This window comes from Clarias gariepinus, chromosome 1, assembly GCF_024256425.1.
Source record: "Clarias gariepinus isolate MV-2021 ecotype Netherlands chromosome 1, CGAR_prim_01v2, whole genome shotgun sequence".
NCBI classification, from domain to species: domain Eukaryota; kingdom Metazoa; phylum Chordata; class Actinopteri; order Siluriformes; family Clariidae; genus Clarias; species Clarias gariepinus.
The window spans coordinates 50,997,666-51,022,704 of NC_071100.1; the positions used below are offsets into that span (position 1 = coordinate 50,997,666).

Consider the following 25,039-nt stretch of genomic DNA (forward strand, 5'->3'; position numbering starts at 1 on the left):
TTCTCAAACTAAGTTTATGGGCGTAATAACTAAAATGAAAACGCTGACAAAAGAAGGATTTTTTTTAACTTAGATAACATTTCTTAAAAATTAAGAAAATGTTATAAAATTAAAAGGCTGGTGTTTTTTCCCCACATGGTCCCATTTACAGTATTCCAGTTTTGTAAAAAAAAAAAAAATAAATAACAGATAAACAGTTTTCATTGATTAATTAATCAGTATCTCATGTTCAGTCATACAGAATATTTCAGCACAGACCCACCTCTTGGTTTCACTTTGGATAAAAATCACCAGTGAGTGTTGGGATAGTGGTGGCTCATACCTTACCTGATGCTAATCATGAACAAGATTGTCTTGATTTTCAATGTTGTTACCTTTTCTTGCTAACGATTTGTTATCGTTCTCTGAATGCAATGGAAGATCGTACCAGTGTGCTAGCCCTGAAAGCACCTTTTAAACCTTTATGAAAGTTCCAATACCATGTGACCCTCGAGAGAAGAAGAGCTATAGATAATTAATGGATAGACTTAGATACATTATCTTAAAGAATGTTTAACATCATTTAACATTCGAATATGTTAAAAAAAAAGAGAAGGATGATTTGCATCGACAGACAACAATGGACTATTAATGATCTAAACTGGATCATGAAATCATCCAAGAGATAAACAGGTAAATAAAAAGTACAATAAAAAAATAAATGTGAAGTAGTCAGGATTCGGCTGGAACAATAAAGCAGGATTAGTGGTAATATAATTAAGCCCTACACCCCTCTCATTAAACCTGACAAGGCCATGTCTTCTGGACATTACAGTGTTATCATGATATTATAAAATGAAAAATAGTGTTAAAGGAACATGTACAAAAATGTTAGACATGAATTAGTCGAGTTACATTTACAATTAGGCATTTGGCAGACGCTCTTATCCAGAGCAACTTACATGTTATTAGGACTTACAAGAGTTATTCTAACTGTTGGGAGAAAAGTGTTTACAACAGAAATATCTCTGTATAAGACTGTGGTGCAGAAGAAAGTGAAGGTGACCTAGGAGGTGGGGTAGTATGTGGACATGCATACCTGTACACCTGATGTTCAGGAGATAAAAAGCCAAGCGGAGGGAGGAGAAGGAAAGAAGCCTAGAGGTGATGTGTAGAGGAAGACATGTACGGTAGATGAGATTTGTGAGTTTGCAGCAGTTACAGTATGGGAGCTCGGTTTGAAGCAGTGGCGACACCTTGAGGCCTTCAGTGATGGTGTTATATTTCGCAATTCTTAATAAAACAATTTTATCACTTTACTTACGGTTTTACTAAAATATCCATATTACTACTTATAAACCTCTGATGAAAAGTCTCTGTCTTTAGGACCCAGAGGTGCGAGATAAAAGAGTAAGTGAGCTTGTTAGTAGTGAATGGTTGAAAGTAAAACATCTGTAGATTTATTTATTTTTGGCTTTACTGAACTTAAGAGATTTTAGAAACTGTTGTGATTGAGCTTCACTTATAATCAAGTTTCTGAAATGAAAGGATGTGCTGTTTCTTCAGAAAAAAAACATGGATTTTGTTTTAAAGTAAACAGCACTATGAGCTCATTATAATACGAATGATAAAAACTTTACGTCGTATAAAGCGTATTTTTAAAAGCAGTCGTATAAGCATTTCACTTTATATCATACTGTGTATGACTGTGTATGTGACGAATACAATTTTTATTTGAACTACAGCAGGGGTCCCGATAGTATGAAATAGCCTTAAGGAAATAGGATTAAGACCGTTTCCATCTGGCTTTTCTTTTTTAGTTATGATGTCATAGTTATTCCTGCCGGAGTCCCTGCTTGCACTCTGCACTAAATAAACATTCACCCTAATGTGACTGTGACCATCTCTAACTGTTCTCTCTCCTACTCTCTCCCCTTCCCTCTCTCTCACTACACCTGTCTCTCCTGAGCTGCCAGTTATCCAGACCCCCTCTGCCCTCTGGACCTGTCTGACTCGTCCTGGTGTCCCTCTTCTGGTTGGAGATCTCGTCACATGGATGCCCCATGTGGTCTGTGTGTGGTGACTGGGGACGGTTCCACTTTACCATGAATTACAAACTTGCATATGAATTTCAAATGGAGTATGCAGATAATCTTTATCCCAACTTGGAGAAAAATGGGTGAAGCATCATTGTGGTGCTGTCACGCTGTGCGCCAGTGATGGGCGTGTGCCTCAATCTGTTATCACTCCTCACAGCTGTCGGACGTCAAAAGGGACTCCTGTCTGAGGCCGCACCCAATGGAGAGCTGGGAGGGGTCAGCTGGCCATGTCAGCAAGAAGAAAAGTGCCCATAGGGCATTCTGGAGCCGCTGCCCACTCTGCCACCGCCATCGCTCACCAGCCAGTGCCTGCATTTCAGTTGGGCACTGCAACCAGACCTGCACATGCACTCAAAATACCTTCCCTCCTTAAACCCTTTTCTTTTTCTATTTTTTAAATAAAATGTATTTTCCCTAAGATGACCCCAGTGTGCCAAACCCGTTACAGGTGCACAGTTACAGTGGCAGGACTGCACCAACGTGTAATGCTTTATTGTGATTAATATATACTATTTTAGGTGGAGGTGGAGAAGATCCTGGGTAACAGTAGAGGGTTGGGATATCGTACTAAAGATGGGGAGGGAAAAGATTCAAGAGGCTTTGGCACAGATGGTGTGAAATGTAGTCACATAATTGTTAATTGTTAATCTAGGATGTGTTTGACGAGGAGAAGACCACAGAGAAGAATAAGATGGTGCATGGTTTAAATAAGGAGACTGAGAAAAAGAGGGTCTATCATTTATAAATGGAAGCTGAAGTCACAGAGATTTGGTTAACACAGTACTGTGTCAGGATTGAGCTTGAGGTTCTATGTATGCTTCTGTGTATTTTGAAACATGGGAACAAGAGGTTGAGGTGCTAGGGAAGCTATCGTTCCCAGAGGTGGATGAAGGGGAGGTCAGTGAAATAGCATTAGTGGAGGTTGAGGTTGAAATAGAAGATGAGGGGCTGGAGATGGAGATCACGGAGTTGTTGGAGAAGGTGGAGCTTCTTGAACAATCCAGCTCTTCTCGGATCATATTGAGCTCCACCAGTCCTTGTTGCAGCTGCTCAGCCACCTCCCTGATCTTTTGGGCAAATTCAGACTTGGCTCCTTTCCTAAGTTCATGAGAATCCTTTGCCACAAAGTAAACATCCATGGCAACAAAGAGGCCAGTAAGGACGCCAGTTGCCATGGCTGCAACCTGCACTGCTCTGGCTGCTGTGCCACCTGTTGCCATGGCAACTTGCGTGAACCGGGCGATCTCATTGGCACTGGTAAGCAATGCTTTGCCCGCCATGGCGCCGTCCTCATAGATATTGTTGATTGCCGTGTAATCGCTATCATACGTCTTCAGTTTTTTCACCTTAAGTCAAAATGAGATGAATCATAGTTTACAATGTTCAAAGGACATTTTTAAACAAACATTCACTTTTAAATTTAAATCTTAAATCAATGTTTACTATGTGGTGGAGAGCTTATTGAAATGACATTTTTTCTAGACTACACTGAATTCATCCTCACCCTAGGAGCGTTGAACTCTCGCAGGTTCTCGATACCACGCTTTATGAATCTTGTGCATTTGTCGATGTCGCCCATCTTACTCTGGAAGTCCTTCAGGATGCGCTCCACTTTCTTGCGGTCCATAGAGCCATGGACGGAGTTGGAGATACCAGCCGAGGCTGATGTTAACCCACCCGCTGCAGCCACCCCCAGGCCCACTGCTGTGACAATCAGGGATGTTCCCATAGTAACAGGTGCCAGCGCAAGACCTGTTATAGTGGCCACACCCCCAACAGCACTGGTGGAGCCACCTGTGATCTGGGCCACTTTGGCCCTTTTGTTGAAGCGATCCAGGCCATCAGCAATGAGGTTGAGGTCGATGATGTGCTGCCAAAGAGCTTCTGCTCGCTCTGAAAACAGCTGATTAAACACACGAATGCCTCGTTGCACCTTTTCAGCTGTTAATGCGAATGCCCTAAAGGGGGGAAAGTGAGTTTTGAATTTACTGATATTTTAAAACTTGCTTAATCTTTGTGTTGTGCTTTTAGAATGGAGAAGTATGATGTTAATCTTTGTGCTGAACAGCTTACTTGGCCTCCTCTTTTTCTGTCATCTCTTCATCTTTGGACATCGGCTCCCATTCTGAAGGACACAAGCAGACCCTGAGTGGAGTGCTTTACATCTTAACATTTCTCATGTCTGTGTACATGCTTTAAACTCACTCACGTTTGACTGTGCTCCACCACTCCATGAGGCTGTCAAGATCCTGTGACAGAAAACAAGGCATTATTTACCTTTGCATAAAACTAATTGTAAAAATAATATGTACAGTAGATTCATTTTTAAAAAACCTCCTCGTCTTCATCATCAACTCCTTCCAGACGAAACTCATTCAGCTGCTCCATGAGAGATTTCTTCTTTAAGGAACAAGAAAAAATTGATAATCACATACTGTATAGGTTTATCCTTAGTTTTTGTGCTATTATTGTAAGATTAAAACCATGTTTGTAACTTCCAGTGTGTGTTTCAACTAACATATAGCATTATAATTGCACTTGAGGTTTTCTAAAATACAATTTCCTGCTGTCTAATAATCCATTAATTAGGAGACAACTTAAAGAAATCATAAAATTTACACACCCCTGTGTTGGTAAAAAAAATTAACCAAGATTAAATACACTACTGTTCAAAAGTTTTGGAACACTTTCTAACTCCATGATGGTTCCTGGTTTTTATTTTTTTCTACATTGTAAAGGAATGCTGAAGGCATCCAAAAAATGCATTAATCTCCTTTGAACAGTTAATGGTGAGATGTTTCTGCTACTTCTGCTTTGTACAGACTTCATAACGCCTCTAATCTCAGGTGCTGTTAATTGGTCATTTTTCAGGCTGATAACTCTAAATGAACTTCTCGTCTGCGGCAGAGGTAGGTTTTGGTCTCGCCCTCCTGGGACGGCCTTCATGAGAGACAGTTTCATTATGGTGCTTGACGGATTTTGCAAATGCACTTGACGATACTGTTCTTGCAAGAATTATTACAGAAAGGCCGACCTCTGTGTCTTAAAATAACAACTAACTGTTGTTTTTCTTGTTGTTTCGTAATTACCTAATTCCATATGTGTTATTTTATAGTTTTGAAATCCCCAGTATTGTTGTAGAATGTAGAAAATAAATCACTAAACAAAAACAAAGAACTCTTGAATGGTAGTGTGTGCCAGACATTTCTTTTCACTATTTTATCACACTGCAGGTAAAACTGAACACAAATGTTTCAGAGAAATAATAAAACTGTTTACACCCTTTAACTACTAGTCTGTGAAAACCCTTTTGCTTGTATCACTCGGTATTTCTGAGTACTTTATTCTGCTCTCACTTGCAAAAATGTTCCAGATCGATCATATAGCGGGTCGAAGTCCAATACACACACTACCCCAGAGGCCTTTTCAAGTCATTCCATAGTTTTAATAAGATTTCGACTGGTCTGTTTTAAATTACTAATCTTTTCTTTTGGAGGTTTTCCTTTACTGACATGTTTTGGATCTTTGTCGTGCTAGAAGATGGAATATTTGTGGCATTATATTCAGTGACCTTTTCAGTGATATCATATCGAGTTATATCATAGTGTGATGCTTTTCTTCCAGCATCTGCGGCCTATTGTACACACGTACACATTACAAACACTCATACACACACACACACCCATACATTACACACATATATACATACGTACACACACATCACAATGTTAACACTCACACAAAAACACAAATCTCGTCACATGGATGCCCCGTGTGGCTTCCCTTCACCATGAAGACGCTCCTGACCTCGGCTGATACAGACAGATGTTCTCTGAGGATTCGTATCTGCAGTCACTCCATAGTTCAGGACTGGAGTTTCCTACAGTCTACTTGAGTCTCCAATAACCAACTGGACTCCATATTAACTTCTCCACATCTCCTGTTCTACTGAACTTCCAGCCTCCTAACACACTGTATGGGTGCAGATCAATCCCTGCTATCCGTTATCACCCAGATGAGGATGGGTTCCCTGGTGAGTCTGGTTCCTCTCAAGGTTTCTTCCTATTACCATCTCAGGGAGTTTTTCCCTCAGCACCGTCACCCTCGGCTCGTTCATCAGGGACGATCTGATCATTCTGATTCACACACACTCACACTCATAATTTTCTTCTGATTGTGTAAAGCTGCTTTGCGACAATGACAATTGTTAAAAGCGCTATACAAATAAAATTGAATTGAATTAAATACACACATACACATGCAAAAACACACTCATATCACACACATATAGTACACACACTTCACAAATGTTAAAACTTACACACATCTCTCTCACATGCACGCAGAAACATACACATACACCCACACACACACACTTACAAGTCACATGTCTCACGCACACAGTACATCACGCTAACACACATCTTAACACACAGATTCACACACACTAACACATTCACTCATTAGACACAGACTGAGACATCCACACGTCTCTCACACACACACACACACACACGCACACACACACACACACACACACACACACATCTCTCTCACACACACACACCTCTCTCTCACACACACACACACACACACACACCTCTCTCACACAAACACCCCTCTCTCACACACTAACACACACACACACACACACACACACACACACACACACACACACACACACACACACACACACACAACAAAAACTGTCCCAAACTGACATCAGCCCTGTATAGTGTGTAAGGTGTGCTTGGGCCCGCTCATCGTTGCTTGCAATTAGATTTTAATTTTTTTTTTTACATAAATTTCTTTATTTGCTTTATAACATTAAAAATTATTTATAACATCGAAAATACAGTATCTGATATAAATGATGTTGGTTTCTTTTTTTCTGAAAAACCTACGATTTTAATAAAGCTTTGTAAACAATTTATACTTTCTGCACATACAGTATATACGAGGGGCGTTCAAGTCAAAGTGGGACTTTTTTTGGGGACTGGGATTTCTGGTGAATGTGGACATAAGAGCAACGGGCATTAAAAGAAGGTTTTCAAAACACTTGAACGGTGCGAACGCTTTACGTTAGACGATCCAGGACGAGGCGGCTCGGAGCCCACTGCAGTCGTTCCAGCAAATCGACCGCCTGATCCGTAAAAGTCAACATTGCCAACGCGCATCTGTGTGTGTGTGAAGTGTACACACATTTATTCACCAACACTACATGCGCACTACAGGAACTCAGCTGGGAGTTACTGCCACATCCCCGTACAGACCTGACCTCGTTCCAAGACATTTCCACATGTTTGGGACAAGGGAGTTCCTGGGAGGCCGGCGATTCAGATGGTAAAAAAAGTTTGATAATATGATGAGATGGTTCCTATGTTCATAAAACAACTGCCTGGTTGCACTTCCTGACTTCTTATGTGATAGCACTTCCTATAGCCAGAAGAATATCCAGATGAATAAACAACCAAACAGCTTGTGTCTGCTGGAATCCTGTTGTTTAACCAGAACATGAAAGTGTATTTCTTTACCCTCTGTCTGTCTCCGGGTCTCTCTATGACTTACATGTTAATGACTGGTTCTTTTGATGTCCGGGACATACATGACACATGGCACCTGGCACCCTCTTGGCTGATAATTTACAAACGTCTTCAGACATCATGCATGCGTGTGCGTTCGTCCATCTTTTCTGGTTGTTCGGCTTGGCCAGTTAGTGTATTGAAGTGGGGCGGACACAACAAGTTATAATTCTTCTACCACTACATTAATCTTAAAACCTAACAATTTCGCCACTCTTTTTCTTAACCCTAACAGACGTGAAGCACGCGATCTGATTAATTTTCTACCTTGATGGTGTCCAAGTCATTAGTGTGAAGAGGATTAGAGAAATAAAGGGAGTTTTACTCTTAGAACTGTGTTCTGTTATTCTGTACAATTAAAAGTCCCGCTTTGACTTGAACGCCCCTCATAGACTTAAATGATACACTCTGTTAACTTTTGTTTAGAGAAGTGGAATATGAGGGAAATGAAATCAAAGCAGAAGAGAAAATAAGGAAGTGGGAGAGAACGTCCTGAACAGTGAAGGAGCCGTGTCATGTTTTGCAGCCGTGCATGTGACACCATGGAGGCGCACAAAGAACGCAAAGTTCAACAGTTTTCACCTTAAAAATGTCTGGAGGTGATTTAGACCTGGGGCCTCATGTATAAAACTTTGCGTAGATTTCATCCTTAAAATGTGCGTACGCACATAAGGCGGAATTTGCGTACGCACAAAAGTTTTCAGATTTATAAAACCGTACGTACGCCAGAACCTGCGCAAGGTTCGCTTTATAAATCACAATTATCTGAATATTGTGTGTAGGTGCACGTGCTTATAGCTTACCCCAATCTCCTCCTGAAATAACCATATTTGGAGGTTAAGACCGCCTATTTTGAATATGTATGATCTCCCTGCATATTAATACGACCGATAATTGTTATTGATCTGTTGGCTAAAAATGGAAAAACAGAAACGAAAAGCAAAAAAAAAAAAAAAAACTTCACCGACTGCGAGATGGAGGTACTGCTGTCTGAGGTGGAGGGCCGAAAAAAAGTTTTATTTGGTGGGCTCTCTGCGGGAATTTCAAATAAAAGAAAGATGGTAGAATGGGAGCAAGTATAACAGAAGCAGTCAATGCTGTTACATCGGTGCCTCGCACAGTCCAAGAGACCAAAAAAAAATGGTCAGACTTAAAAGTAGTCGTTAAAAAAAAGAATATGTGCACACAGGCGCAGTGTCGTAACAACTGGTGGTGGTCAAGAAATCACTGACCTCTCAGCCTTTAATGCAAGGGTGGGCGCGATTATAAAGGAAACAGGATTAAGTGGAGTTCTTCCAGAATTCCAAGGTGATACGGATGTGATTCGCAGTGACGATGGTAAGTAATTTATTTATCTAAACATTATATAAGTTTTTGTCTGTTTAAAATTCTGCTTTTTTATTGTGGATAATTTAAATCAACCAATTCAAATTCCGCGGAAGTGAAAGTCCTAAAATATCCAAATGACAAATCTAGCAATAGATGCAGCTGTATTTAAGATACGTTTATTAAAACAGTCGATTTTCCTGTTTATTCATATGCAAATAAAAAATAACTTAAAAAGACAACACCACTTGTACTTGAACACACAGCGCGGTTTCTCCGCGAGGGTCTTTCCAATACTGGCCGTAATTTAGAACACCATTCCAAGAGGATGGCTCTTGGAAATCGAAATCGGCTCATGAGCCAATCATCACCATGAGCAAGGAAATCTTCACGGTCTCTGAAAACACGCTCCCTCCGTAGAGCGTCATTAGCAAGGTCTTCTAACAGCGCTAGAGCATCCATTATGATGATATGTTATATACGCACATACCTTTTTATAGCCCATTCATTAAAAAAAAGTAAATTCAAAGTATTTGCACTTGGTTAAGAATGCTGATAATGATAATTCAGGTTGATGCAATTTGATTAATTGGGTGATGACTATTTTAAATAGTTATTGCTATTTGGGCCAGTTGGTGTCGCCAAAACACATACTCTTCTAAAAGAGTGCGTACGCGCGGTCAAGAGCATCCTTACGGTGCGCACTTATTTATGCCAGGTTTATTTTTTATAAATCCCGATATGTGCGTGGAAAAATGCGTACGCATATTTCTATGCCCATTTTGGGCGTACGCAACGTTTATACATCAGGCCCCTGGTCTCTAAAAACTGGTCTCTGTGCTGAAAAGCTTGTATTGTTTAAAAAGCATTTCTTTTCCAGTTTACTTTCACTGTTCAGAATGTGTTACAGCAAAAAGACCAAAACCTTCCGAGTACCTCTAATCTCTCGGCGCCGTCTTCCCCGCTGCGCTTCTGAATCATTTTACTCTGAAATAAGGAAATAAATCAAGACGTAATTAAGTGAACACATAAAACGAGGTTTGTGCTGCTTGAGTTACAGTATATAGAGAAAAGGATTGTACATTCAGATATAATGCATGTCCATAATTAGTTCAACACCTGGGATGACGCCACAATACCCCACATGAAGCACAGCTCGAAAATAAAAACTAAAATGTTATGAATAGAGATGGGGATCACCAGGATCCATCTGATACAAAATCATAAAGACGTCTGGTCTCAGAGCAACGCGTGTCGTGATTCCATAGGTATCACAGTTTTATAAATATAAATATTCTGAATCTTTTTTTTTTTTTAGAACCAAAACTGAAAAACTGAACAAATATTTCATTCCCACAACGCCATGGTACATTTCCATGTGGGAATAATTTAGAAAGCACCACCTGCAGGATTATAGAGGAACAGCAACATTTCTACCAATTCAAATGCAAAGAGATATTAACTTTAATTATTTTTATTTTTTAAATCAATTTTGGAGACAGTGTGGTGTTACATGAATTTTAAAACAAAAGAATCACAGATTTTTTTTTTCCCATCTTTACTAATTAACAACTATTTGATTAATGTTAAGCAGAGATGGGTCGAGTAGCCAAAAATTGTACTGAAGTATGAGTAACTGTCTTTTAAAATAATATTACTCAGGTAGAAGTAAAAACGTATTCTGTGAAAACACTATATGAAATTATTATATTATATTTTATAAAATATATACAAATGTAGTGGACCGTGCGCAGCCTCTTGCAGGCGAGCCTTTCTCTGAATACGCCGTTGTAACGGAGGCGGGATTGAGAAAGTGAAGTGAAGTGAGGGGGCTGTGAAGGTGATCATGTCCTCTCGTCATCTCCGCAGCAGTGTAGGTGCCAATAATTCATGTTTCATACGAATTACATATTCTGCTATTTGTTTTCCATTGATTTATATAAAAGCAGACATCAATTTTTCACGTCTGTGAGGCGAGTAAACACGGAGTTTCGGTTCATTTTCTGACGCGCTCAAGTTTACAGAAACTGTAAACTTCACAGATTCATAGATGAAGGACAGATTCATAGATGAAGACCTGATTGGTCAAATGGAGTCATGTGATTATTGTTACTGCGTCTAATTGGTGAAACAGTCAGGTGGTAGTTCTACCGGCTACATGTGTAGAATAAATGGTAGCGTTTCTTCTTCACAAATCTACTCAAGTAAAAGTAAAAAAGTAAAAGGTATGGTGTAGTGAAACTACTTACAGAAGAACATTTTTTTCAAAAAGTTACTCAAGTAAATGTGATGGAGTAAATATAACTCATCCCACCGCTGATGTTAAGTGAAATTAATTCAATTAATATTAAACAAATATCTAAATAAAAAAATCTAATTCACATGTGCATTTACTTATTTTAATAAAACTCAAGCATTAATAGCATTTTATTTAATTTTTTACTTATACAAAAGTTAAAAGCTGGTTTCAGTTTAACCCAAACTAAAGCAACAAAAAAATAAAGTGAGATTATGTTTTTATCCCCTACCTTAGCTGTCACGTGAGGCAAGAAAGGATTCTTCTTTTTCTTTACTTTGTTTTTCTTTGGCTGTAGTGGAGAAAAAAACCAAACTGAAACTTTGTCGTGATTTTATTATTTATTTATTTCCTTAATAGTTATGAATAGAAATGAAGATATACTGTATATTTATTATACCCAGATTTTCTCTTTGTCAACTGCACCAGCAGCTTCACTCACAAACTCCCAGTCACTGTCGTCCTGTTTATTACACAAAACATCTTCATGCAATTTAACATCAAACTGAAGTTTACTGGAGTTGTGCGAAAGATCACAGCTATTTCAGATGTTGAGTTCAATTAAATTTTACAATTATAAATCATTATTTCAAGTATCCAATTTAATTATTATCCACTTCCTGGTGTTCCATCTGGTATTTCACTCACACACTCACACACACTCACACACCTAATTTTATTACTGATGTTTTTCATTATCAGAATTCATTATCATATAGTTTTAGGTAAAATACTCCACATTTATAGTCCCAATAACCCCGATAATGCCCTTCCCCAGCCCCTCCCCCCCAACAATTACTATTGCTACAATTAAAATTACTACAATTGCTATTACTTTTCTAAGGAATCCAATCAACGTTTTTTTCCAAAACTCCAATTTTTCTATTTTGGGACTAGATGGCCCTTATCCCCCCAAATTTGATCTGACAGGAGGAAAGTTCCTGGTGTTCAGAATTGGACTATGCGGCTGCTTGAGTAGACTTTCTAACCTCCGCATTCAGGTTATAAAAATAAACAGAGATAAAAAAAAAATTGTTATCATGCGTTGACAATTAATCACAAGCATCTATGCCTTTGTACTCATTCTCCATTACACTTATCTTGCTCAGGGTCGCAGGGGCCCTGGAGTCTATCCCCACACCAAGCATGTGGAGAACAAGTGAACTCTTGCTAACCACCACGCCACGCAGCTCATCACTATGGGTTTAAAATGAATGAATTAAGATGTGATTGAAGTTTAGACTTTTAACCTTAATTCAAGAAGTTACAGAAATATTGCATTAAATGCTAAACTGATATTTCTGCGAGCTCAAAAGTAGCTGAACAGCTGGCTGATGAACGGTTTGGCTGTAAGGAATGTGTGGGTGGCTGCAAGACTTCCTGCCTGCAAACAGTCTACAGACAAGCAGGAAAACAATCCTCACAGACAGAATTATATCACGTTTCCCAACTAATTTATCGGCATGTGGAAATAAACCGACTTTGCAAAAAGCAGCTCAATCTTTTAAAAAGTTACTACAAGACTTTAGTCAAAGCCCTTGACCTGTCTCCTCCACAACTACATCTTTATTCTTCATTACAAAGCCATTGTAGTGGAGACTGGAGGCACAAACCCACTGTCCAATTACATACGGACCTGAGTGTAAGTAATCAATAAACCATTTCCTCTGCTATCAAAAATACACACTTTCTGTTAATCTTCAGTTCATCTGTTAATTTCCACTGCTGGTCTATTCGTCTGTTCATACGCAATCAGACAGAATGATTAGTGCATCTACTGCTCTTCATCTGCCCTTTATTATACCAGTTTTTATGACTTTAACTCTAGAGTTCTGTCACACACACATACACACACACACACACACACACATACACACACATGTTTGTGGTAGTTCTTTTTTTTTTTTTAAAGCAATAATAACACAACCCTCACCAACTACAACAAGAGAATTATAATGTTACCTGACGTCCTTCACCTTCACCTCCTTTCTCCTGCTGTTCGGTGACGGACACAACAGAATCCTAACAGAAAAATAAAAGTGCTCTTTTTATGTAAGGAACAAACCACAGTCACGTCCATCTTATTCACCCGGGCCACCAGAGGGCAGCCTCCCTTCTCCCTTTATTGGTATTTCCTTAAACAGTAGGTGCGTTCTGATCGGCCTGAAGTGCCCTGCGAAGTGCACTACACAGGGTGTTCAGCCATGTTAAGTGTGATTCCAAACCGCAGGGAGTGAACATGTTCAGTTTAAAGGGAACTGCGAAAGGTGTGGGGAACGAGTGAACAACAGATGTTCACTTCACCGGAATAGGGAATAAAAAATGTCCCATCAGTCATAGTGTCTCACTGAAGTGTGAAAAAATGGAGCTGGAAAAAGGATTTATATATTTATTATCATTATTATCGAGAAAATATTATTATTATTATTATTATTATTATTATTATTATTATCAGTATTATAAATAATAATAATTAATAATTTATTTACAAACTATACGTTTCAATAGTATTGTTTTATAACAGGATAAGTTTTTGTTTCAGTAAATATTCAATATTAATGTGAAATTTCCACAGCAGCAGTGACAGGTATTCGAGGTGTTTATGTTACCATGGTAACGCACAGAGGAAGTGACGTCTGCGTTGCTGACTTCGCAGGGTGTTCCGAATGGTGCCGTTTTGTCGAGGGAAGTTCCCTTCACCGAGATTTTCTGCAAACGGAGCAGTGAGTAGGGAGCACCCTGGGAAGTGCACTAGGGAATGGAACGCAGCCAGTGTTTGAACACACCTGTCTTGTGTGAGTGTTTGTAATCGTGTGTAGTCTGTATTGTGATTGGGTTCTGTCCAGATCAGTGTTTAGTTCTTGTCACGGTGGTAAACAAGCGAGTGTTAGTGTAACGACTTTAAAGCATGTGAAGTAGTTTGCGAGCAGGAAACTGAAGATACATCAGACCAGAAACATTTTACTCTCGTATGGATGAGAGAGGAGGAGAGACGGAGTAAACCTCCGCTGTACCTGATTCTGGTCCGTGTCAGTGGGATTCACACCCAGGTGGTGTGTGATGGTGTTTCTGAGCTCCTGGTGAACAGAAAAGCTGATTAACATCAAAGACATCACAAACATCTGTACAGGAGCTCTACTGTAACACCCCGTACCTCCTCACTGGGTCTGGCAGGGACGCAGGGGGGTTTAACTTCTCCGTCTGTCTTCTCTGAGAGATCTGAGCTCCCAGCACCCTGAAACACACACACATTTTTTTTAAAAGCCTAGATGTGTTCACACACGCAATACTACGGCGTCTCAGAGCCATTTCCCGAGCACTTATAATCATCTGAGTGTGAACTTGGACAGGATTTGACTTGTTCTTCTTGCCTTCGGGACACAGACGCTCCTAAACTGCGAGAGGAGTAAAATGTCTGAAACCCTGAGACTGAAGGTTCCCTATGAAGCCACTGTAATGTGTGTTACATCTGCTCTGGACTGAATAAGGAAAAACTGACGCTGAATTATTTTCATTTAACACTTAAATAAAAGTCCTGGGTTTAACTAAAGAAATAAATCCTGCTCTGTAGTGTATAAATTCTTAAAGTTTTTTGATGTAAATAATTTTTTTTTTTTTTAAATCAGTTAAAGCCCTGTGGGGTGAGGGCGTGGTCAGGCACCAGTTTGGGAATTAATGGTGGAATGTTAAAATGATGTTAATTAAATGCATTATGTTATTAGAACTATATCTGTGTATTGCATCGTTATTTGCATCAGGATCATGACATCAGATTACTTACTGCTACAATAATGTAGTAATTCTATAATAACAATAAATATGTCGCTAAATAGAGGATTAAATACATTTAAAAACAAAAGGGGCAGCAAAAGTCATACAATTCTGAAGTGAGTAGAGTCACTAATGTCCTAATCGCACAGGATTAATATCATCTGAGGACCTGGTGTGATTTAGTAATGACCCCCTCACATCTGAGTTTTGCACGGGATGAGCGAAGCCTGCGATTTCACTCGAAGTTACCGACTGATCTCCCAGTCATACACTACTGTATATATCCCAAAGTGTGTGTCTCTTAAGATTGTGTTGCAAAAAAAAAAGAGGAGGGGAGAGTGTGTGTGTTTGTATTTGCAGACTGTGTGTGAGGCAGAGAGAGAATTTATAGATGTCCGGTTAGATGGATAAAAAAATAAATATTTATATATATATATATATACTTTTAAGCCGTGTGTCATTTACATTTTGTGCACTATTTTGGATCGACTATTGATTGTCAATGTCATTACAGGTCTGACCGCATGATATAAACAGCAGAGTGTTTACTCTGTTCCTCCTGCTGGACATCTCATCCATCTCGTCCTAATCGTTCTTTTTGCTTTCGCTCTCCTGATGGTTTTTCACTTTTCTCCTTCTGCACACTGTATTGTTGTATGGTGTGTGGCGATGTGACCCAGCACCCAAAATAATCTCAAAGTGCTCCAACGCAGCCTTCATTCCTTGCAGAAGATGGATAAAAGGGCAAACAGGAAACAAAAACCATGAAAAATGATATAAGACTCAATTAGATTAAGATCACAGACAACTTTGCAATTATCCCCAGGTAATACTAGTCCTGTGCGTATAGGACATAAACTGCTCTGGACACAGCGAGTAAGAGCGTGTGAGTGAGTGTCTTGTACCGTCACTAGAGGGAAACAAAGAAAAACCAGAGACACAGACCAGCTCACTGTAAACTCTAATCAGTATTTCAATCAGCTCTGCTGTCTCTCACTCAGCGCTGTGTCCTGGGGCCGTAATCTACCCTTCAAGGGTCATTTGTTTGAGGTCTTTAGATCAGTGTTAAGAGTAAAAAAAAAACAGTATCAGTCAAATGCTTGGACTTATTTTATATGAAGGTCAGCTGTTCTGGAACAGTTCTAACAAGAACAGTATTGTGTCGAGTGTGTTTGTAAAACCCATCGAGCTCCATGATGTTAAAACTGTCTCTCATGAAGACCTTCCCAGGAAAACAAGACCAAACCTGAGCTCTGCTGCAGAGCAATTAACAACCAGCACCTCAGATTAGAGCCGTTATGAAGCTTTACAGAGCAGAAGGAGCAGATAAACATCTCAATATCAACTGTTCAGAGGAGATTATTGTGTGTTTGGGATAAACATCTTCAAGTACTGTTTTGTTTTACGTTAATGTATCAATAAATAAGACTCAGGAATGACCACAGAGTTAGAAGATGTGACAACCAGAAACTTTTGCCTGGTGGTGTATATGTATATTTACTTATTTATTTATATATATATAATTTGCTTTAATCCCACCACTAAAACCTATCACTGATTCTCTAAAGAGTTGAGGCAGGTGAATTCTCGCCCCTGATCTCTAGAGAGCAGATGAAGAGCAGGGAACTGAAGAAACATCAGACCACAGACACTTCACTCACGTATGGATGAGAGAGGAGGAGAGACGTACCTGATTCTGGTCCGTGTCAATGGGATTCACACTCAGGTGGTGTGTGATGGTGTTTCTGAGCTCCTGGTGAACAGAAAAGCTAATTAACATCAAAGACATCACAAACATCTGTACAGGAGCTCTACTGTAACACACCGTACCTCCTCACTGGGTCTGGCAGGGACACGGGGGGGTTTAACTTCTCCGTCTTTCTTTTCTGAGAGATCTGAGCTCCCAGCACCCTGAAACACACACACACACACACACTAAGACACAGGCTAAGTCTCATTGAGAGAAGGAAAAGAGCGGTGGAAAATGAAGCTGAGAAGTAAAAGAAGTAAGATGGAAAGAGTAATGTCATCAGTGAATCTGTTTAAAAACTTAGAAAACATAAGCTGAGTTCAACTTTTTAAAAATTCTCACATTCACAGACACACATGTATTAACGTCCTTTTACAGTAAAGGACATACAGTAAGTGGAAGGATATGACTCGGTGTGTACATTTAGCCAAAGAAACCTTTAAGTGTAAGAAAAACTACTGTTGCTGGCCCTCCAGAAGATGTGAAAGTGAGCTGCATCGGGAAGTGAATCCACACACACACACACACACACACACACAGAGCGCAACCTGTAAACCTCATGCACATGATGATGACGAACTCAACCACCTGCGTCTCACCACAGATGGATGTGTACTGGCTGCACTGAGCTGAGGAATGTCACGATACATAAAGAAGTGATTGACATTTACAGAAGACTTCAGGCGCAGTGCGTAGGCAGTCTGTAGGCTGTACACCTGTGTTTGGATCCTTAAAAATCAATGGATAACTTTTTTAAGTTTGCTGTGTTGTGGATATTACTTTATATTTCAAGAATTTAAGTGATTCATTAAAACTCAGTCACAAGAAACTACATCAAAGTGTTGAAAACCTTCCTGAGACTGTGTACAGTGGAGCACATATACTGCTGGTGTGTATGTACATAGTGTTTTTTGTTTTTTTTGGTTTGTGTGTGTGTGTGTGTGTGTGCTTACTGTAAACAGACCCCCCCTCCCTTACAATCAGTGTATCCAGATAGGTTAATAAAGGAAAGGAGAGAGTGGGGAAGAGACTCACAGGACGATCAGCACCGCTGCCATGAGACTCTCCATCCACCGCCAGATCATCCTGAGAAGAACAACAATGTGATGGATTAGAGAGAATGATTCAGACTGCACCGGCTTCTCCAGTAACAACACTCCATCTGCAGTGATAATACACAAGAAGGATCATGTGACTCGGGCTGATCTCAGTCACTTCATCATTTAATAAACACTAATGATTGACTCCATTCAGTTCTGTAAGTAGAGTTCAGTTCAGTTCCTCTCAATGCTGATGATCTAATCACAGAAAGCAGTGTACATCTGACCACACTGCCGTCAGCGCGCTCACCTGATTGTGTGTGCTGCAACTCAGTGACGTTTTCAGGGAACCACTGACCGCTCAGGTGGGAATGTTTTATATCAGCAGTTTGCCTACAATCATCGCTTTACCAGATTTTCCGGCTCTCTAGCTTTTTTTTTTTTTTTTTTACAGACTTCATGTGCAGTGTACAGTAAATGTGAGTAACACAACCTGTTTAGACATTTTACTGCCACTGATACGATTACATCACACACACTTATCACAAATCAGTAAATAACACAAGTCTGAGTCGCAAGATTGTGTCGCAGCATCACACAAAACTGTCTGGACAGAATTTTAACTTTTAATTTTAAAGTTTTTTCGGTCCTTAGGTTTCTGCCTGGAGTTTAACCTGCACCATAAATTCATCAATTCAAAAGGTTGAGGAGAAGGAACGTTATGAGCACTTACAGTTATGAGCAGTTACAGTTATGTCCCAGACTACAACCCACGAGCTGAAATAACAGCGCTGAAGTGGTATAAGTGAATTTTAACACGCTGGAGTGGTTTTAAGACAAAACTTCATCTTTATCCTTTGATCTACTTTTTCCATTTCTCATCTGTGATTCACTCTCCGATTACCGAACAGGGAGTGTATTTGTCTGAGCACCAAAGAAGGACAACTTAGTGTAAACAAGGCGTAAGATACTCAACCTTACAGAATGGGATTTCTTTGTATTAATAAGTTAGACAGAGAGTTCTGCTGTACAGAGAGACACACAGACATGGACGTGGGCTTCAACCTCAAATAATAATAATAATAATAATAATAATAATAATAATCATAATAATAATAACACTGATTACATTAAAGATCAGATCAGATTATTATTAGATTTAACATTTTAACTCTTTCCACAAACTCTGAACACGCACGACTTCAGTTAGTATATTAATGAATTTATTAATACATTTTGTTATAGTTTTGCTGTGTTATAGGACTGTTATTGCTGTTGGCCACGCCCCTTGTGTCGTGACCACGCCCCATAGATGTCAACGTCATTAGTTCGAGTTTTACACTAAGATTAAGGCGGTGGTTGTGTTTATTGCTGTGTTTTACTAAAGTGTAAAGTGTCGGTTTACTGTACACACGAGTTCAATCTCTAAAGTCAACCAACTGCATCAAACCTTTAGAGTCTGTTTTATGTTCCAACTTTCTGACCTCTCAAGGGTGAAGAACAAACGGCTCGATTCTCGCTGTGTTTACACACACACACAAACACACACACAAACACACTGTACACACTCTAACAGTTACACACACACACACACACAGTTACACACCCAAACACACACTCTAACAGTTACACACACACACACACACACTGTACACACACTAACAGTTACACACACACCCAAACACACACACTGTACACACACTCTAACAGTTACACACACTCTAACACACACACTCCTCACCATGTCCACCGCGAGCTCGAGCTCTTCGTCGCCTCACCGGGAGTCACGCGCTTCAGCTACAACTCAGAGATTAACTCTTGCTCTGTGTGTGTGTGTGTGTGTGTGTGTAACTGTTAGTGTGAGTGTACAGTGTGTGTGTGTGCTCCCTGAAGGTAATCCCCATCTCCCTGAGTGTGTACTCTCCCCCGGTTAAATAAAGACTGTTGAACTGATCCGTGTGTTTGTTATAAACCGCCTTCAGTCTCATGTGGGAGGCCAAAGAGGTCAGAAATCAGGACTCTCACTCTCACTCTAACATGTTTACTGTATGTTTACTGTATGTTTACTGTATGTTCACTGTATGTTTACTGTATGTTCACAGTACAGTGGCGCTGCTCATTTTATTTATTTATTATGTTTCACATTTAATACAGATAATGTGTGTCCCAGAGAAGCAAAATGCTAATTATTCATATTTCATATTTAGTGTAAGTTTCTAGAAGCACATGACCTGTAAAAACTTTTCCTAAAATTAAATCATTCAGTGCAAAAAAAGTTTTGTTATACTGTAAAAAATAATTGACCAACTTATTTCTAAGTTTTACTACTTTAAATATTTAGTTTTTGTATGTTTCTTAATGTACTTATGTACTGCACTGTTTTCTCTTGCAGAACTGTTAGGTATTTATGTAAATAGGTTTACGTATTGTTTACAGTACATGTGCAATTCAGCCTGAACAATTATCACTTATACTGTTGTATATATGCTTTTATTAGCATAAAAGAAGGCACACTTTTCATTATGTTCAATAAATGTTTATTGGTAAGAAGCTGCAGTAAAATATGTTTTGTTAAATGAAAACTATTTTGTATAATGCTGGTCACTTTAAACGACACTATACATTAACTCATAATTATACCTGATCTGACGAAGAGTAAAAGGGTAGGTGTGTTAAATTTTGTGACAAGGCTGGGCAATACTTCACTAATACTTGCGGACGTGTTTTAATAACAGTTTTTGAGGTGGAATTAGACCACACTACATGAGATTTGAATAATGTCTCTGCTATATAATCAGGACTTTGCAATAATTTTATAAACATTGTTAGGTCCACTTCATTATTTATAAATGTATCAGGAGAAAGACACCAGTTTGAAATATTATTATACATTTAGACACCAGTAACACCATGTAATAATGAGTACACAGCAGAGCAACTAATAAATGTGGACAACTACAGTCTATCTTTAGATATTTTCAAGTATCAGTGTTTTTAGTGAGGTGTATAGCTCTGCAGCTTCAAAAGCATCTGTCGGATTATCATACCCATTGTATTAGTAAGACACAGACATCAAAAACTGTCTCATCACAAGGGAGCTGACTCTTGGGTGTGCACTCTTCTTTGCACACATCCACCTCCTCAAGGTCCACTGTTTTTTAGCTTGTCCTCTGCATCATAAAACTGTGGGACTGTGTACATGAGGACTGGATGACCTCCGGGCAATTGTTGGCCATTCCATGTCCGCACCATTTCATCCAGTTCCTCCTGCAAAAATGTACATTACAGGACAAACATTATTTCACTTGAAGTAAGGAATGGAATCAACATCTACGCCATGATTTAACTCTCAGAGATCACAGTTGTTTGATATGAGAACTAACCTAAGCTCCTTATTTGTATCTCCATGTGTTTATACATTAAATAAATTATACGAATTGCATTAATGAGCAGGTGCACAGGTGTTCCTATTAGAGTAGACTGGGAGTGTATACATAGGTACAAAAGTATATAGTGTGTAAACAAATGTGCAAAATTGTGAGCAGCATGGCAGTGGGACTTAAGTAATAGTAAGTAATAGTAAGAAAAAGAAAGGTTCATATAGCACAGTGGCACATTTTATAGATGCAACAGACTATCAAATAAATTTGTGATTTATGAGATTCCCCACTAAAGCTCAATATCTAGCAACAGCCCAGGTTAAAATCAAATGTACAGAATCATAATGGGGAGGAGTGATGATGATGATGATGGTCATTTGCTGAGTCAGAAGTGAATGCAGAGATGCCCTCTGCACAGTCAGGTGGCACCACAACACCCTCTGTAGGGTCAGGGCAAGTAATGATGATGCCGTCTTCAGGGTCCTCAGTGAATGAGAGAGTGATTGTACAAATATACAAACCAATAATTTAATAAATAAATAAAAATTTAATGACTAAAAAAAACCTTGAACAGCGTGTAACCTGAACTTTATGGCTGAAGTTTATGCAATTCACGTTAACTAAAACCCATGTCCTGTTATACAATCACACTTTCGCCATTAGACAGTTATAGAAGGGACTGATTTATGTTCTCACCTAAATGAGGATGGGTTGCATTTAGAGTCTGGTTCCTCTCAAGCTTTTCTCTTCATGAAGTCTCAGAAAGTTTCTCCCTCAGCACCATCACCTCCGGCTGCTCATCAGGGACAAAATGAAAAGCTATAAACGTAGAGACTTTTTAAAATTTATCTTCATAATAAATATAAAGCTTCTTTGTGACAGTGGTTACAAACCAGTTGTATCAAAAAGTTGTTAAAAACACAATACAAATACAATTTAATTTACTTGAATTGATTTAAAAAATTATATGCATTTGTAGTAAAATATTTTAATAAAATTAACATAATGTCTATTTAGTTGTGTAGCTATTTAAAAAAGAAATAGTATTTGGTATTATACCATCTTTTATTTATTTTTTATTGTGACAGTAAATATACTGTATGTAACAGTAAGTTCAAGATACTGTATGTTTCTGTTATGTACTGTATACAGTATTGATCTAACGCAATTGAAAGTTTTCTTTACTGCTGAAATATTCTGTAATGTTTCTATCATAATGGCAAAGTGTATTTCCCTCTTTACAGATCACCATAATCCTAACAACGTCTTGAAGGTGGTTAACTCATCCTGTTCCCTAAGGCTTAATGGTATCTCATGTAAAGTGTAAATCACAACAAATTATTTGAAATTATGCAATGTTTAGAGCAGATAAAACAGAACTCCAGTCCTTCTTAATTCTTGCTGCTACGTTAAGTTAAGGAATTGTTTACTGTTTCTCCACTACCCAAACTCATCACCTCAACACCTTACTGTCACTTTGTTGCTTTTGTTTATGTTGCTTTATGTTGTCTGTTGTCTGTAAAAACCCTGTAGATAGTCTTCCTTAGCTAGTTAGTTTTTGTTAATTTATGTTGTAATTGATGTTGCATGTAGCACCTTGGTCCTGGAGGAACGTTGTTTCGTTTCACTGTGTACTAACTGTATATGGTTGTAATGACAATAAAGCCTACTTGAACTTGAAAGGTGAAGTCAAATGTTTACAAGGCTTTAACACTGATTGGTTGGCTCACTTTACGTACCACTTCTTACGTCAGTACATCAAAATCATTTGCGAGCATATCTGTAAAATGTTCCTCATGCAGCTCAGACTTGTTCTGGGTTGAAATTGGTAAAAGTAATTAGGGTTGACCTATAATGATTTCCAGATCGATAAGTTGAAATACTCACACATAAAGACAACGGTTTAAATTTGCATGCAAAAATGAAGATGTAAATGAAACTAAAATAATACATACACAATTTTATATAATTACTTATTTTTTACACATTTCTAATTCTGACAGATAAGACCTTCATATATGCGTCATGCTCAACAGAGCTAGTGCGTGTGTGCGTCATGCTCAACAGAGCTAGTGCGTGTGCGTCATGCTCAACAGAGCTAGTGTGTGTGCGCGTCATGCTCAACAGAGCTAGTGTGTTTGCGCGTCATGCTCAACAGAGCTAGTATGTGTGCGTCATGCTTAACAGAGCTAGTGTGTGTGCGTCATGTTTCAGGGAGATAGTATCAGAATCAGAAAGAGTTTTATTGCCAAGTACGCTTGCACGTACAAGGAATTTGTTTTAGTGACAATGCTTCCAGAACAAAAAACAAATGACAAGACAAAACAGCACGACACACACAAAAAAGGTTGACATCAAATAAAGTAGGGTGTGAGATACTTTTAAATAAGTTACATAAATATCTGAAATCTGTTGTATTATACAGTATATTGCACTGTGGTACTGTACCAATATTGCACATATATTTATTGACAGTTAGAATGATGTTTAACTGTTCATGAGGTAGATTGCCTGGGGGAAAAAACTGTTTTTGTGCCGAAGATGGTGGAAAATAACTATTTGGTCACCTACAAATAAGCAAGATTTCTGCCACTCACAGACCTGTAACTTTCTCTTTAGGAGGCTCCTCTGTCCTCCACTCGTTACCTGTATTAATGGCATCTGTTTGAACTCATTATCAGTATAAAAGACACCTGTCCACAACCTCAAACAGTCACACTCCAAACTCTACTATGGAGAAGACCAAAGAGCCGTCAAAGGACACCAGAAGCAAAATTGTAGACCTGCACCCGGCTGGGAAGACTGAATCTGCAGTAGGTAAGCTGCTTGGTGTGAAGAAATCAACTGTGGGAGCAATTATTAGAAAATGGAAGACATACAAGACCACTGATAATTTCCCGCGATCTGGGGATCCACGCAAGATCTCACCTTGTGGAATCAAAATGATCACAAGAACTGTGAGCAAAAATCCCAGAACCACACGGGGGACCTAGTGAATGACCTGCAGAGAGCTGGGACCAAAGTAACAAACGCTACCATCAGTAACACACTGCGCCGACAGGGACTCAAATCCTGCAGTGCCAGACGTGTCCCCCTGCTTAAGCCAGTCCATGTCCAGGCCCATTTGAAGTTTGCTAGAGAGCATTTGGACGATCCAGAAGAGGATTGGGAGAATGTCATATGGACAGAGGAAACCAAAATAGAACTTTGATCCAAAGAACACCATACCTACTGGGAAGCATGGGGGTGGAAACATCATGCTTTGGGGCTGTTTTTTTGCAAAGGGACCAGGACGACTGATTCGTGTAAAGGAAAGAATGAATAGGGCCATGTATCATGAAATTTTAAGTGAAAACCTCCTTTCAACAGCAAGGGAATTGAAGATGAAACATGCCTTTCAGCATGACAATGAACCCAAACACACCGCCCAGGCAACGAAGGAAGGACAAGGTCCTTTCAAGGTCCTGGATTGGCCTAGCCAGTCTCCAGATCTTAACCCAATAGAAAATCTTTGGAGCGAGTTGAAAGTCTGTGCTGCCCAGCGACAGCCCTAAAACATCAACAGGAATGGGCCAAAATACCAGCAACAGTGTGTGAAAACCTTTTGAAGACTTACAGAAAACGTTTGACCTCCGTCATTGCCAACAAAGGGTATATAACAAGGTATTGAGATGAAATTTTGTATGTTTTACAAAGCAGATATAACTTTAAACAGCTGGGTCCTAATATATGAATCTTTAACCCAGATACTTTGCACATCGTAGAGGGTCGCCTTTTGGGGAGAGGCCCGGCCAGTGCTTTTACCCAAGTTATGGC

General features: G+C 39.2%; 1 protein-coding gene across 2 annotated transcripts; it reads right to left on the reverse strand.

Moving 5' to 3' along the window:
* Positions 1–203: 203 nt before the first annotated feature.
* Positions 204–11,654, reverse strand: apol1 (apolipoprotein L, 1). Of its 2 annotated transcripts, none has more exons than XM_053498324.1 (7): positions 11,515–11,654; positions 9,923–9,973; positions 4,413–4,475; positions 4,288–4,327; positions 4,152–4,203; positions 3,583–4,036; positions 204–3,424 (listed from the first exon to the last, which is right to left on the reverse strand). In XM_053498324.1, exons 2-7 carry the CDS (start codon positions 9,965–9,967, stop codon positions 2,867–2,869), a joined length of 1,212 nt encoding a protein of 403 aa, XP_053354299.1. In that variant the 5' UTR covers positions 9,968–9,973; positions 11,515–11,654; the 3' UTR covers positions 204–2,866. The 2 variants fall into 2 exon arrangements, with proteins under 2 accessions (XP_053354299.1, XP_053354291.1); XM_053498316.1 differs by having other exon boundaries at positions 4,413–4,478.
* Positions 11,655–25,039: the final 13,385 nt, after the last annotated feature.